This window comes from Sprattus sprattus, assembly GCF_963457725.1.
Source record: "Sprattus sprattus genome assembly, chromosome: 13".
Classification (NCBI taxonomy): Eukaryota; Metazoa; Chordata; class Actinopteri; order Clupeiformes; family Clupeidae; genus Sprattus; species Sprattus sprattus.
Window position 1 is genome coordinate 26235038 of NC_137911.1, and position 17500 is coordinate 26252537.

Consider the following 17500-nt stretch of genomic DNA (forward strand, 5'->3'; position numbering starts at 1 on the left):
ATAAGTATTTGAACCCCTGCCGATTTCGCAAGTTTGCCCACTTGCAAAGAAATGTGTGATCTATGATTGTAATGGTAGGTCTATTTTAAAAGTGAGAGACAGAATAACAACAAAAACATCCAGAAAACTGCATTTTATAACAGTTAAGAATTGATTTGCATTTGTTACTGCAAATAAGTATTTGAAAATCGCCAGGAGGACAAATAGGCTACTTAACTTCCCCACTGTACCTGATAGCTCCATGACAGCTAGAGAACAGAGGGGGAGGATAAGCAACAAGCCTCATCTTGAGCAAATGCTCCAGCTATGACTAAATACATTCACTGGAAGTATTTAGTGTCATGTGATCCCAAAGCATCCTGGGAACTGTAGGCAAATAACTAACGGTGCTTGCAGCATATTCCCAGGTACTTTATTGCAATCGAGCTAAGGCCTGTGACATGAAGTGAAGTGAAGTGAAGTGAAAGTCACTCCATGGCAGAGGTAGTGTAGACACACACACTCTGAAATCCACCTCTGCATTTAACCTATCCAGGGAAGTGACACACACACACAGTGAAGTGCAGTTACACACTAACCCGGAGCAGTGGGACCTCTCTGTTTGCTTATTTTCAATTGCCCCCCCCTCCCCGAGTTGTTTTGTACATAATCGCTGTGTGATCACAGCCTTGATTGATCTCGGGAGCGTAGCCCGGCTACTTACTCCTGGAACTATCTTTCATTAAGTCATATCAGCCGCAACTGTTGACTTAAGGCTTGGACTGCGCCTTGGCAGCGGCCCACGTCTTCCAGTGACAGGGCCTTTCTCCCCCCGTTCCTGAAAGTCTGGCAGCGAGGCTCGTAATCTCATTACTCACGGTGTCCAGTGTGGCCTGAGAGGGCTTTATGGCTTCTGCTTAAAATGCGATCGTGGAGGAAGGGAGGGAGAGAGAGAGAGAGAGAGATGGAGAGAGAGAGAGAGAGAGAGAGAGATGGAGAGAGGGAGAGAGAGAGAGTGAGAGGGGGAGAGAGAGGGAAAAGGGAGAGGGGGGAGGGAAAGAGAGAGAGAAAGAAAGAAAGAAAGAAAGAAAGAAAGAAAGAAGGAAAGAGAGAGAAAGAGAGAGAGAGAGCGAGACAGAGAGAGAGAGGGAGAGAGAGAGAGAAAGAGAGATAGCGCGAGAGAGAAAGAGAGAGATGTGTCCTGAACGGCCAATGTGACCTGTTCCGTCCATATCCAGGAGCCTCATCATGGCCCATCTTCAAACTCTGCTGGGAACCACTTAGAACCACAGTTCCAACGGCGTAAAAAAGTATGTAGGCACTCATCAATGGATCTTTGAAGTAATTCTGTTTGTAAGCAGTTAGAATTTATTTATGACTTAAATCCTTGGTGTGGTCTCAGATAGAGCAAGCTCACGAGATGGCTACTGCCGCGATAAAGGAGAGAGCCAGCTAACAAGGAATCATGACTAATGCGCAGGAGATGTCAATAACCATTTCACCCGGGGCGGACAAGTGGTCCCAGGCTGATATTTGCCTATAATTCTCAGTGCACAGATGACTAATGGAACACGCCACACATCTAAGGACATGGGCGGTTTGAAAGCTCTCAATTTGGGGGGGGGGGGGGGGGGGGGTTCAGCCTGCCTGCTGGAAACATGCAAGTAGAAATGCAATGTGAAGACCGAGCACCATCACACTCTTTCTTTCTTTATTTCAAGGTTAGCCCTTTGAGATGTACCATCTCATTTTCGAGGGGGTCCTTCCGATATTAACAAACGATACAAAGATAGTTGGGTGTAAGTACTACACATAATTCTAACACAGAGACAAACACAAACACACACAAAATGAGCAGCTCCACGCAAGATGACCACACTGAGGTCCTCCCCTCCCTGACCCTCATGGGAACAGTGGCCCACTTGAAGCCGGGATGGCTGCAGCTGTACACATGCAATAGGTTGGAAAATGATGCCAATGTGTGATTCGCCCCAGTTCGGCTACCTCTTCTACATGCATGCAGTTCCCACACCACCCCATGCCTGCGCACACACACATCCACCCTGACATGCATTAGGTCCTTGCTGCCTCACACACACACACACACACACACACACACACACACACACACACACACACACACACACACACACACACACACACACACACACACACACACACACACACACACACACACACACACACACACACACACACACACACACACACACACACACAAATACATATACGCAATAGGGTTGAATGATTTGGGAAAATAATCGAAAGATTATTATTTATTTTTTTACACCACGTTGTAATCGCGGACGTTGCGGTTAGAAAATTGCGTTTTACCATATCGCGATTTAATCGCAAATGCGATTAATCATTCAGCACTAATCGGATCCACCCACGCATAAACATTTCCCCAGCTATACGTATTTCTTAGGGCACAGGCCTCTACTTCACCATCACAAGGCGATACAAAAGCAGAGGGAGAACATGGTGACAGGCAGGTACCTGACTTTAATTTGTTCTTTCAAGCGCTCCGGCTGCACTGCAAAAGGAAAAGGAGCGAAACAGAGGAGTGTGTGTGTGTGTGTGTGTGTGTGTGTGTGTGTGTGTGTGTGTGTGTGTGTGTGTGTGTGTCTGTGTGTGTGTGTGTGTATGAGGAATGCGTAGCTGCCGCTGAATGTGATCAGCACTTTGAACAGCACTAAGACAGGCCCTGACAGGCTGGGAAGACTCACACTGGCTCGAACACACACACACACACACACACACACACACACACACACACTCTCACGCACACACACAAGCATGCTGGCAAGGGCCCTGAAGAAGCCTTTGATGCTGGTGTCTTTGAATGGGGATGTTGAGAGCAGCAACAGAGAAGGATCATTTTTTTTTCTCTTAATTCTCCAACTTAATATCAAGATCATTTTGTTTACCGATTCACTTTAGATGATGGCTTTAATTGGTTGCAAATTTGATGAGTAAATTATACACTAGAGATGCATTTACGCAAGAAAATGTGCATGTGATTGCACCGCAGCAGCGGTCAGCGGATGCATACTGCAACCCGTGCAATTACATGGACACTCACACTCTGCCCTGAATCCCGTACCACCTGTTCGATGAGCAATTAATATCATCAAACAAGACGTAGGGCAGCGATGCTCTATCAACAATGACCTACTGACATTATGGCACGCTTAGGCACACAACACACACTCTGCTATCAAAATATGAATCCGTTAATGTTCAAAATGAGTTGATTGGCTCCCGTTATTGTGTGTAAAGCACCTAATCAAGAACTAGGAAGAACTCGACCACTATGTTCCTCCGAAAAACGTCTGTTGTCTTTGCTTTCTGTCCGCATTCTGGCACACTTAGGCACACAACACACACTCTGCTATTAAAATATGAATCCGTTAATGTTCAAAATGAGTTGATTGGCTCCCGTTATTGTGTGTAAAGCACCTAATCAAGAACTAGGAAGAACTCGACCACTATGTTCCTCCGAAAAACGTCTGTTGTCTTTGCCTTCTGTCCGCATTCTGGCACACTTAGGCACACAACACACACTCTGCTATTAAAATATGAATCCGTTAATGTTCAAAATGAGTTGATTGGCTCCCTTCATTGTGTGTAAAGCACCTAATCAAGAACTAGGAAGAACTCGACCACTATGTTCCTCCGAAAAACTTCTGTTGTCTTTGCCTTCTGTCCGCAGCAAGAGAGGGGACATTAGTGGAACCTCTGTGGTGGCATGACTTACCTCCTGCTATCCGAACAAGTGACAGCATGGTACATTCAAACACCTATACCTAGAACCCTACAATTTTTACATTATTAAAGCTATATTTGTTGTTAATTTTACTATAATCTGCTATGCAATACTATGGCGTTTTTGTTGTATTGTGTAGTGCCCAACCGCTACAAGATTGTTTTATCCAGTCTATCCCTTGAAATGCTATACAAGCAACAAGAAAACATGTGTCACCCTTTTAACTATGCAGTACTTACAGGAAACACTGTTGATGAAACACATAAGAAACTGAAAATAAATGGAGAGCCATGGGGGTTCTAAATCACCTCTCCCTGTGGGCGTTGAATTTACAATGCACCGACCAGGCCTCCACAAACGGCAAGCGATGCAATGGTCAAATGCAAGAATGTAATTATGTGTGTTGGTCAACAGCACCTAAACATAGTTTGGGCAACGGTGTTGCTAGCATGTATGCTGTGCTGTTATGTCCTACAAACTAAATATGATTACATAGGTTAGGCTTGCAATGCGATCACAGAAAAACTTAATCGATGACATTTCGGATAGATTATCATAGCATAGAATATGGAAAACAACAAATATTGATCTCCCTGTCAAAGCTTGCTATAGTTGAATTATAAGTCTACTACAGTAGGCTTGGACATGACCTTCAAGTTAGAGAAGGACTGACTTTAAAAAGCTAAGAGTAGCTTAGCCTATAAAGGAAGCAAACATAAACGAAATGTAAAAACATAAACTGGCTACCAAGAACTGTTCTGAACATGCATATACAAATATTTGAAGCATTTGCCGCAGTTACTCAACAAACAGGACCTGCTCGTCCTGAATCAATTAAACCACTGAAACTCCGAAACCCACATTAGTCGAGTCAAAGCAAGTCAAGACTCAAACAGCTGCAACAAACACATTGCAATGACGCCAAATATAACCAACTTGCGGTGATTGTTGTTCTTGTTGACATATCCACACAAAGGCAGAGAAGGGCCTTCCTCTTTTAGCCAGGACATGAACTGTGCAAAACAGGTTTTGCATCTCTGTGGCCATTTGATCGCTCATGGCGGTGAGGTTTTGGCAATCATGTGAGCGCTTAATTTCACCAGGGTTATATTATTATTCAAATTAAAACAATTATATTTGGTCAATTACTTCCACGCATCTAATGTTAACATTGGCTGATTGATAAATCCTTTTTTTTTTTTTAAAGTTTACCAGCCATTGAAATATAGACCAAAAAGTTCATTTTGCACCCTGTTTTCGGAACACACCTGTTCATAACACGGTAAAATGCTGTCTCAGAAGGGTGTCTAACATGACAGCAAGGCATCAAGGACTGTTCAAAACTGATTGACTGATCTTTTCCTGTCTGTCCCCCGTAACGGTCGCTTTTGAAGGCAGCATCGATGTAGCCTCGATATTGCCCCATTACCCATACATCTGTACAGCAGATGACTGCAAATTGAAAAAACTAAAATCTGCACAAATCTGTGTTTTTTGAGGGGCTTTTTCTCGCTTCGATCTTTCAAACGTTACAGAGAAATAGACACTTTACTGTCCTTTATCACCGTAAACGGCAAAACTTAAAATTACCGTTTGCCACTTTGATGTTTCTTCATTTGGCCGCATCATCATCACGGCAACGGAGTTATTGAAAAAGGACACAGTTTGCACTTTACCGTATTTTCACTAAACTTTATCGCAGTCCTTCCACACGGCACCCTGCGTTTGTATGAGCTGTCCAGTTCTCACTTAAATGACTTATGAGCTAATGGGTCTCCTAGAGTCTCCATGCAGTCTCACAGGCTAGCTTTAGGGGTTGCGATTTCAAACTTCATGCTGAAAATGCAGCCTTAATGATGTGTCAATTTGCTTGATTTCTTACACAATGATTGCCATTGTTCCTCCAATAATTGAATGCTTCTGAAACTAGTAATAAGTATCTGCTGAATAGCCCAAATAAGAGGATAGAGAAATGTACCCACATCAGTATTAGCCTCCTTTTAGAAGGCCCTGTCTCTCTCGTGTACACTGTCTCATTTGGACATGCAGGCCCTCTCACACACACTGCAGCTCAAATGTGACTTTCACAGATAATCTGAAATGCTAAATGAGGTCAGTATTGTAGCCTATATTGTAGGAAGGGCTGTAGGCTTACTATTTTTAATGCAACTTGCCCATGGAAACACTCAAAATCATTTTCTTATCTTTCTGCATTTTTTCTCAAACTTACTTCAGATAGATTCAAAGAAGAGATTAGCGGTCCATTCAAAGAATGCATGTTCTCAAAACATTTGACCAAAAAAAAAACTGTTGGCCTAAAATAATGATTATCGTCTTTATTTTGTCACAGATTATCATTATTGTATTGACCTTTTAAAAAATCATATCCGGCAACCCCTAGTCGAAATATAAATGCTGACTCTTTCCTTACGAAACACATCACAAATGGCCATCAACACATTAATTTGTCACACCATACATTCAATTCAAAGTGAACCCCTTACGATTTCTGCTAATGGTAGTTTAAAATGCTCTGATATGCATGGAAATCATAGAGTAATCTGTAAGGTCAATATATCAACGGGTCAATATATCAGCCAATGTCAGTCTGCAGCTCTGATTCAGTATTTATGTAAAAGGTAAAAGGTCTGATAGAGCCATTTAAAGTGGTCAGATTGACTGATAAAAGGAGCAAGAAGGCTAATTTTCCTGGCTCTTAAAAAAGGAGTTTGGCTTACTGTTTGTTCTATGTTAGCGCTCAGGGAGCATAACGCATAGGTAGAACAGTACATCGCAAGCCACTTCCAAAGGCATCCTGCAGCAACCAGGAATCGAACCCGGGTCAACCACTGAGAGGGCAGCTGTTCCATCAAGACAGTCTGTAAATTAATGTAAATCTAATCCCTCGAATGAAAACATTTTCACTAATCTGCACCCCTGGGTATCAGCTTGCGACATGATTTGTCACAATAGCCATTTGAAACTCCAACACGGAGACATCTGCGTGCGTTCGTGAAGTCCTGACATTCATGATGCCAGAGGGTCACCTCTTGCACAACCACATTACGAGAACTCCCACTTAACATGATAACAAACCAGATGCAGATATGAATGGGCCTCAGATGTCAATCAGGAAATATAACTAACCGACACACACGTCACAAACACACAAACACACACACACGTCAAACACACACACACAGCACACCTGACACCTGAGCACAGGCCGCTAAGCTTCTGAACCTCCCTCAGCGCCATTTACAACGTTGGCAAACGATGCTAACACCTTGATGCTAACACCTTTGGCCTCATTTAAGAGAGAATGCCAATCTACGCACCCTGTGTGTGAGCCTCGCATGGCTTAGGCCTTCATGTTACCTTAATGCCTGAAGATATTTTTATTTATGTTAAAGGTATGATTTGAAATCGTTGCAATAATACGCTGCGCTCCAATTTCAAATAAAATATGAAAAGAGGCTCAACAAACCGTTTGAGCCTAGGATGGTCTCCAGAACCTCTACACGAGGAGCAAACACGCAAGTCTACAGCAGCATCCAGCTATTTATGAGACGGGCGCCCTGATCAACCCATCACCACGCTCAATCTGTCGTTATCCAAGAGGAACACAAACCTTGCCTGGCTTTTTAGATCGGCGGCACGGGTGTTTGTGTCTTTGCTACCATCCAAAACAACTAGATGGTGAGCCTTCTGCTTTGAAGGACTGACAGCAAACTATTTGGGAAGAAATACATGAACAAACAATGAGCGTGTAAACATGCCATGGACCTTCTTGAGGTACAGATGAGCCTGGGATTGGGAAGCACCATTTGTGTTCAGATATTCAATGTCTTTGTAAGCAACATATATAGTATGCTGATGAATGACTCTGCAACATACCAGGTAGCCTCATGAGGCCATGTATGGCTTTGGGATAAGACTACACATCCGGGTGAAACCATTTCAACTTAATCTTGCGATTTTTGTTCAGTTGTTTTTTGTTTTTTGATAGAAATTCAGTGAATCTCCTCCTAGCTGTTCCTCTGATGGTGCTCCTATACCCTATTTATGTGACATTTCCCCGTTGTCCACAGGATTAGGCAAGATGACATTTCTTAAAAATTGTTGTTTTAAAGTATAAATGAATTCCCAAATGTATAACAAGTCCTCCATTTTAGGTTTCCACATCGACAGGGTTAAGCCTGCTAAGGTACACTCCCCAGCCCCAGCCAATCACAACCGTCTCAGTAGGACTTCAACCAATCACTGCACTGACTGCAGACCTGTCCCTTCTTCGCACCTCCCATTTATGTGTACTATGTACCTGTGGGGCCTCCAGGAAAACTTTTGTAGATGTAATAAATGATGGTGTCATGACTGAAACCACACAGTAAGGTTGAACCACCAGCATACATTTTATTGCTGGCTCTCACTTCTAAAACCCCTTAACCTAGGTTAATAGTTAAGTGCTTGTTTAGTCATGTCATTCTCATGGTATAACTGTACACTGACAGTATCAAAAAAAAATGTGAAACTCGTCAATCCAAACCGTGAAGGCAGAGTCAGCTTTTTTTTCTCAGACTGATTGTGCTGGAGCTTCACACTGCATTTGACAATTCATACTTTTCTCTGTCTGTATTTCCCCGGCTTGACTGTTTGGAGTTCCACCCACACAGCTCTGACCAGCATTTGAATGAGTGTCTGCAGTTTAGTTCTGAGGCTTTACTGCTGTGTGTGGATACCCAGCCACTTTGAGTAGCAAAATGGTGTGTTTTGACAGACAGGAGGCGTCATGATCTGGTACAGGACAGAGGGTTTGCTTGCACACACACACACACACACACACACACACACACACACACACACACACACACACACACACACACACACACACACACACACACACACACACACACACACACACACACACACACACACACACACACACACTCATTCCCGTAAGAGGTTTGGGTCTATTGCCATGGTTTACCAATACATGTCATATGGACAACCAAAACAAAGAAAATTGAGAATTTAGATGTGGCTCTCAGGTGTATGCTTAGGACAATGTATTGGGCATGAGAGGGCAAAATGAGAGATTGCCCAGCAGCCAGGTTGCCCACACCTATCAAGACAATTCATCAAAGATGCCCCCTTAGAACCAATGCCAACATTTCCCCCCTAAACCAAAGCCAGAGGAAGCAAAGCATGTGCTGCTGCTGCTCAGCTGTCAAGGCAATGATTCCAAATTCGCATAAAAAAAAAACACGTTTATAGTGCGTGACTAGTTGCCTCTAAAATTCAGTAGCCCAATCGTTTAATTATTTCGCTGTGTCAGTTTCATGACGCTATCCATTCGTTCTCTCTTTTTAATCTTCCTCTTTTCTACTCGCGCCAACTATGCACCACGAACAAACACACACACACTCACACATACGCTCAAACACACGCACACACACGTGAACGCGCAGACAGCAGCTGCTTCCACGAAATGTCAGTACACGGTGGAGGAACCTTGCTAACCGATCTAACGGACGCGGAAAGGATGGGGAGGGAGGAGGGCTCGTTGGTGTGACTAACAGCCCATCAGCTGATGTCTTCATATGAAAGGGCTGTATTCAGTGTCCGCGGGAATCCCATCAAACCTCTCTCTCCGTTTCAAAGCTAGGGGAGTCACCACTTATGTAGGCTACACGTGATAGCGAGCGAGCAGCATCGAACGGCAGCAGATATGCGTGTTTCAGTACCTCAAAGCGGTGGACAGCATACTGCCTGCAATCTAATCGCGTACAGAGGTCTGTCTGCCTGTCTGTTTTTGCAAGCGTGAGCCTCAGTCTCTTATGTGATAGTGGGGGAGGGGGTACCCAGGTATATTTCTATTTAGGATAAAATCCCACTAGACAAGAAAGACAGCCGACGGGAAGTTATGCATCTGTACAGTATGCCGCCAAATCATAACAATTTCATAGTGATAAACTCAAGACCAACAGAACAGACCGGGAACATTCCTACCAAGACAGAACAAAATACAACCATGTCACGACTTGCCGTCAGTATCAAGAGGCAAGACCATTGATAACTAATTTTCATAGGCTGTCAGACGCGACAGAAGGCAGCCTATCTATGTGCATCGGTCTCAACGAGGCACTAAGCTGGAGGTAACAAACAGTGGCTGACTGCTCCACATATGCAGCTAACAGCACCAACAAGACAGCACTAGTGGCCATGCATGCAACCAAAATAATAACCTCAGAGACGAGGAAACATGCAAGATATAGCACGTCTAAAATGAAACAGCGTAACCGACTGCAGATGACACACTGATCAATTTCAAACCACCGTGTGGTCCAAGGCGACATTTTCATACTGCATTTGCAACCAAGAAATAGCATCTTCCGTCTGCTAATGAACCTGCAAATGTAACATGCGTTGTGTAGAGACGCACAATCCCGCACCTGACTCGAACTAAGGTTAGCGGTTCGATATGCGTACAATGTTGCATGAATTATTCATCATCCAAAACTGTTTGCCTGACAGGAAGAAATCAAATATGCAACAGACCGCAGATGAATCAAAGGCAGCTGGACGGTGTATTAGGACCGTCCAAAAAAATTAAAAGAAATTAAAAGAAAATGCAATACATGGAGGTTTGTACCAACGTCGCCTGAATTGAGTCGAGGAACGCGGCTGTGGTACAAGCCTGCTGCCTGTCAGGCATACAGCGCGTCGGAGAAACAGCTGGGTTGACAGTTCAAACCAGCGCGACAACACACAGTACTGACAAACGACGTAAACTGCCAAGGGGGTTGAAATAAGAGTTTACAGTACTATTTAGAGAAATTTAGCACTTACCCGTAAGAATTCCGACTCGAATTTGGTAGTCGTGGTTTGTTAAAATCATTCCGTCCGACGCCATGTTTAGATATGCCGTCTCCCGCACTGAGATCGGAGCACAGAGCACATCGAACTTGAGGGGAGGGAGAAAACCGAGAGCAGAGCGCCAGGCTAGAGAAGCCGAACAGTGAGCAAGCAAATTCACACTTTCATAGGCTACTGACATGCCTCCGAGCAATGTGCTCTTATTAGTAATATAAGATGTCCATTGATTTAAAAAAGAAAAGTGTTCTAATGTTTTGTAAGTTGCATTGGACAAAAGCTATCACTATAACTATAATATTTAAAACGGATTACTCTCAAATGGCATGAATTTTGTCGAATGTGCATATTTAATACAAAAGTGTGTTTGTGTATGTGGTTGTCTGCCCAAGGGATTTAACTCAAAATTGACCAAGAAAAGTTTAAAACGTAGGCCTATCGGCTTATTTAAGCTTTCGGCTACAATAAGCTTTTAGAATTAAACTTTTTTTTTGCTAAGATAACGAAGTTGATATTTCAGCAAACGGCTTACGAAATGTTATGATTTGTTGTTGCCCACGTGCTGGTGTGAAATATACCTAAAGCACACTAGTGTGAGACCTTTTTATTCCGAAAGGCTTTTTTAAAATATGTTTTTTTCTTTAAACTATGCTTTTTTTATGGTCTGTTTATATGTAGCACTCTGGGATTCTGTTTGAATGTAGAGTGCACTGCAAATTAAATGAATTATTATTACTATATACATTTAATCTAGTACTACAGACAGTATATGACTGTGGACAGATATTGCCTTTAGCTGTGCCTGATCCGGGCAAATCTGGGTTGAAATAATTCCAGAGTCGTTCTGCAGTTGGTTGCAGTCTGGCTGAGTAGTATTTTTGTCAACCACAAAGATTTGTTATTCATTTCGATATTTTAGATTTGTTTTCAGATCAACTACCACCAAACATCCTCTGTTATGTGAGTAGGGGGGTTTGCCCCTTGTGTTTGTTCAGATTGCCTATCAAGATGTACAATTAATTGTTATTTATTATTAGGGATGCACCGATGCATTGGCCGTACATCGGTATCGGCCGATGTTTGCCTCTTTTAATGTTATCGGCCTATCGGTAATAAACTTGACTTTCACCGATGGTACTGGCCGATGTTTATGGCAGGCAGTTTTTAAAGAAAAATATTGTATTATATTCATTTTAATCTTGAATTTATATGGCATTCCCTAAGGGTTTATGCTGGTGTTTTGTAAGGCTGCATTGCAAGCATCTGTTTACAGTTGAAATGATGTCTTGATGCCTGGTGATATTATATTAAATAAAGTTTAGTTAAACTAAAGATTGATTCATAAATCTGATTGAATTTGTGCTCATTCAAAGTTAAGAGTGATAAAGGGCTGACATGATTTAACACATTGCTTTTTAGATAATGATTTCATTATTTTCCTGGCACAAAAGGGTGAATGAATAACAACAAAAACAAAATAAACAAATATCGGTATCGGTATCGGCTAGATTGTTGTTTTGAACATCGGTATCGGTATCAGCCAAGAATTTCCATATCGGTGCATCCCTATTTATTATTATTTAGCTGTGGAAGTAGTCTGTTGCTGCCCCTACTGTCTCTGTCTTTGTGGCAATGACAATAAAGTACTTTGAACTTGAACTTTGAACTTGAACATGCTGAATAACTGAATAAGCACCACTGTTTGAGAGTACAGCAGATTAATGTTTTCACCTCAGGTGGAGCTTGGAGTCTGGGTCTGGTACGGATGGCATTGCCTCCCCTCAACATAGTCCTCCTGGCCAGGGATGGATTACTGAACGGGTCTACCGGACCCAGGCCCAGGGGACCATGAGCTCAGGGGGGCCCTAAGCCAGAGCCTCTGCGTTAAGTCACTGTTATGTATCTCTTATTTGTAGTTGGAAGCGGTGTATTTTGGTACAGGTGAATTTAGTTATTGTGCTGTTAAAAAAATGTCATTACATTTAAAGGCACCCAGTGCAACTTTCGAGGCTTAAAAATAAACATTCAATTTCTAGTCTTTTTTACACGTAGTAAGTTTCAATAACTCCATACCATTACAAACCGACATACAAGCAGCAAAGATGAGACGTCGTTGTGTGGTGAGAACTGATAGAAAATCGATAACAACAACAATCGCCGCCATTTTCTTTATTTTTTGTAACCTACACTAAATAAAGCAGGCTTGGAAAAATGGCTTCTCCCCACCGGCGATTGTTGTTGTTTACGATTTTCTATCAGTTCTCACCACACAACGACGTCTCATCTTCGCTCCTTGAATGTCGATATGTAATGGTATGGAGTTATTGAAACTTACTACGTGTAAAAAAGACTAGAAATTGAATGTTTATTTTTCATTGAATGTTTACATAAAGTTGCACTGGGTGCCTTTAAGTAATGTTTTGTGAATGCACAATTTTTTGCTGGCACTTGCAAAGGTGGGGGGCCTTTTACATGTCCAGGCCCAGGGGCCCGTGGTTTCATAATCCATCCATGCTCCTGGCTCTTTGCCGTGGGGAAGAAAATCACTCTGAGGCTACAAGGGTGCATGTGAAAGCACAACCACCTGTCAGCGGGCTGCTAACTTTAGATCATCAGACATTCCTGGAAAGAAAAAGATACAGTTGAGTTAAAAAATGCAAGAGCATGCCATGAAAGATTCAAGATCAATCAGAAAGAGTCTTACACGATTCCCCCTCTCCTCCTCTCCCTTGGCTACCCTGTCCCATGCACCCTGTCCCATCAGGTGAAGGGGCTAGCGATCGTCATCAGGTGGGTCCCCAGCAACACCTCTGCAACAAAACAAGATACTTTATTAATAATTGAGTAAAGCTTCTGTTCTTAATTTGTTACACATTCTTTCTGCAGCACACACAAACAACAGCACATTTGGTTCAATCTCAGCAACAACAAAAAAGATAAAGAAAGAACAGATTTCATTTTGACTTTACTTATTTCACAGGGTGTAATACAGTGCAAAATGCTACCTGTTTTCAAATTAAAACTGTGGATAAGTGTACAGCTTCAAGCATAGCCTAGTTGTCATATGTTTTCTCTAGTGGTTGTGGCATGGTGTTTGCTCCTTCCTCTGGGATGACCGAATGGTCATCAACCTCACAGACCAGAATCCAAAGGTCAGGTTATCAGTGTTGACTGTAGTGTTCTTAGGTGGTCTATTAGAGGCATCACAAGTAAGTTAGTAAGTAAGTAAGTAAGTAAGACTTTATTTATATAGCACATTTCGTACAAAAGTTGCAGTTCAAAGTGCTTTACATAAAATCAATAAAAGCAAGCAGCAATAGCAATACATAATGATCAACATCGTATCAGAACCTGATGTTCCGATAGGCTTCTTGGATTACTTAAAATCATGAAAAAAGGAATAAAATTAATAAAACCTTTATGAAATAGTTAAAATAGTGAAAGTTACAGTTAGTATCAACCCCACAGACAATTAATAAAATGCTTTGGTAAAAAGAAGTAGGTTTTAATCTGCCTTTTGAAAGTGTCTAGCGATAACCACTGTTGATTGGGGGGCACTGTGGCGCAAGCAGTAGCCCCGACCATATACGGGCGTGCCGTGAACGCCCACGAGGACAGGGGTTGGAATCCGACCCGCTGTCATATCCCACTCTCCACCTCATTTCCTGTCCAAACCTTGACTGTCCTCTCTGAGTAAAGGCAAAAAGCCCAAAAACAAATCTTAAAAAAAAAAAAAAAAGAACCACTGTTGATGACCAATGAACCAAGTCTAAATTCTCAGTTAAAGTAGAGAAACCTTTGATAAAGTATTACTACCGAACACTTACTTCTTTTAAATTTGTCTGATTTGTATAAAAGAACCTACTTTAAAGATACTTGTCGTATAAGTGTAGTATGATCTGTTAAGATTCTTATATAACAAACATTTTAATGAAGAGTTTCTATTAGGGAGAACCGTGTGGCTCCAGACTTTTAAAGTTGAGAGTGATTTCTTTCATGCACAAGTCTGGAGGTGAAGCCAACATTAAAAACAGTTTGTCCTGCTGGTCCCAAGATTTCAACAATGTCTTAGTCAAGGCCAAGGACAAGGACATGCCTATGGCCAAGACTGCTGCAGTCTCAACAAACAATGTAGAACAATTTTCAAGGACTTAAAACTGTAGCTAAAAGCATGGCTCTAAAATAGCCCCTGTGCAACAACTCAAATGAATGAGCCATGCAGTTATATTGTAAACCTCATGCTGATCTGGAATACTCTGGCTTTTTACTCTAGTTTAACTGTATGATGGAACCCCTGATGTTGGACAACAGCAGAGCAGACACATTATATTTAAATGGTACTGAATGCAGAAGAAATCCTCAACATTAATAGAAATAGTGTGATCAAGTGCTAAAATAATGCATTACATTCACTGTGTTACTGTCCACCAAAGGAACACTTCTTTATTTGTGTAAATGGAGGATTAGTAAATGTTCAACTGTTTGTTTGAGCTCAGAACTCATTATGAGTTTACAGTAGTTAACAGTATATTTACAGTAGTTACATTCCTGCACTTTCTATTCCATACGTAAGCTAGTATTTATTGTTACACTAGGTCTCTATAGCTCGTAGTTTGATTGTTTTCTCCTTTGTACGTTGCTTTGGATAAAAGTGTCTGCTAAATGACTAAATGTAAATAACTTTTTTCTGTATCTAAAGCATGTAAAAAAATGTTACAACAATGTGTTCTATCATTTTCACAAAGTCATCTGATACCTTACTATACTTGCAACTGGTAAATACCTAGTAATGCACTCTTGCTATAAACATGATAACTACACATTAATAAACTCCTACTATGTTGCTTTCACTTACCTTTATTACACATTAATAACATGCTGTCTGATCGCATCCCATAGCCAGATTGGAAGGAGAGAAATCTCAGTAAGTCCCGTGTGATCTTAGGATATAGCATTTTTAGGGTATAGCACTAGGTCTAGATGTCCCGTGTGATCTTAGGGTATAGCACTTTTAGGGTATAGCACTAGGTCTAGATGTCCCGTGTGATCTTAGGGTATAGCACGAGGTCTAGATGTCCCGTGTGATCTTAGGGTATAGCACTAGGCCTTGATGTCCCGTGTGATCTTAGGGTATAGCACTAGGCCTTGATGTCCCGTGTGATGTTAGGGGATAGCACTAGGCCTTGATGTAGAAGATATAATTTGAGGAAAGCCCCTTAAGCCTTTAAACTATTTTTCTGCCAATCTGCATAATGTCCTAACAGCACAAGGTCTTCCTCCGCCCCCCCCCCCCAAAAAAAAACCAACAACAAATAAGCAAGTCAGCACAGAGCTCCCAGGGCACTGTGTCTCTGCAAGTCATAATTTCAGCTTCCTAATTGGCACTGGACGGCGCACAGACATGCAGAACAGGCCCCTTTTCTCTCTCGGCGCAACACACACAGACGTGCAGACATACAACCATCTGTTCTGCTTCTCCTCTGTTCAAGTTTGAATATGTGAAACTACTCAGCTCCTCGTTGCTCTGTTCTCTCCATAAATACAATGACCAGATAGTAAGACCAGTGAGGAGTAGACCAGTGAGGAGTTAGGCCAGTTAGGAGTAGAGAGGAGTGAGACCAGAGAGGAGTAGAGAGGAGTAGACCAGTGAAGAGTAGACCAGTGAGAAGTAGACCAGTGAGGAGTAGACCAGTGAGGAGTAAGACCAGTGAGGAGTAGACCAGTGAGGAGTAAGACCAATGCGGAGTCAGACCAGTGAGGAGTAGATAAGAGAGTAAGACCAGTTAGGTGTAAGACCAGTGAGGAGTAGACCAGTGAGGAGTAGACCAGTGAGGAGTAGACCAGTGAGGAGTAGACCAGTGAGGAGTAGACCAGAGAGGAGTAAGACCAGTGAGGAGTAGACCAGTGAGGAGTAGACCAGTAAGGAGTAAGACCAGTGAGGAGTAGACCAGTGAGGAGTAGAGAGGAGTAGACCAGTGAGGAGTAAGACCAGTGAGGAGTAGACCAGTGAGGAGTAGACCAGTGAGGAGTAGACCAGTGAGGAGTAGACCAGTGAGGAGTAGACCAGAGAGGAGTAAGACCAGTTAGGAGTAGACCAGTGAGGAGTAGAGAGGAGTAGACCAGTGAGGAGTAGACCAGTAAGGAGTACGACCAGTGAGGAGTAAGACCAGTGTGGAGTAGACCAGTTAGGAGTAGACCAGTGATGAGTAAGACCAGTGAGGAGTAAGACCAGTGAGGAGTAGACCAGTGAGGAGTAGACCAGTGAGGAGTAAGACCAGTGAGGAGTAGACCAGTGAGGAGTAGATTAGAGAGTAAGACCAGTGAGGAGTAAATTAGAGAGTAAGACCAGAGAGGAGTAGACCAGTTAGGAGTAGACCAGTGATGAGTAAGACCAGTGAGGAGTAAGACCAGTGCGGAGTAGACCAGTTTGGAGTAGACCAAAGAGGAGTAGACCAGTGAGGAGTAAGACCAGTGAGGAGTAGATTAGAGAGTAAGACCAGTGAGGAGTAGACCAGTGAGGAGTAGATTAGAGAGTAAGACCATTGAGGAGTAAATTAGAGAGTAAGACCAGAGGGGAGTAGAGAGGAGTAGACCAGTGAGGAGTAGACCAGTGAGGAGTAAGACCAGTGAGGAGTAAGACCAGAGAGGAGTAGACCAGTGAGGAGTAGATTAGAGAGTAAGACCATTGAGGAGTAAATTAGAGAGTAAGACCAGAGGGGAGTAGAGAGGAGTAGACCAGTGAGGAGTAGACCAGTGAGGAGTAAGACCAGTGAGGAGTAGATTAGAGAGTAAGACCAGTGAGGAGTAGACCAGTGAGGAGTAGAGAGGAGTAGACCAGTGAGGAGTAGAGAGGAGAAGACC

General features: G+C 42.6%; 1 protein-coding gene across 6 annotated transcripts in view; it reads right to left on the minus strand.

The window, feature by feature from the left end:
* Nucleotides 1-10706, minus strand: part of gphna (gephyrin a) — an 87992-nt gene extending 77286 nt beyond the window's left edge. For 5 of the 6 annotated variants that reach the window (XM_080850639.1, XM_080850637.1, XM_080850636.1 and 2 more), the window contains exon 1: nucleotides 10616-10706. In XM_080850639.1, coding sequence (XP_080706765.1) covers nucleotides 10616-10679 — 64 coding nt within the window. In that variant the 5' untranslated portion in view covers nucleotides 10680-10706. The remainder of the gene's footprint in view (nucleotides 1-10615) is intronic. The other variant, XM_080850640.1, reaches the window with a different exon arrangement.
* Between the last annotated feature and the right edge of the window lie 6794 nt (nucleotides 10707-17500).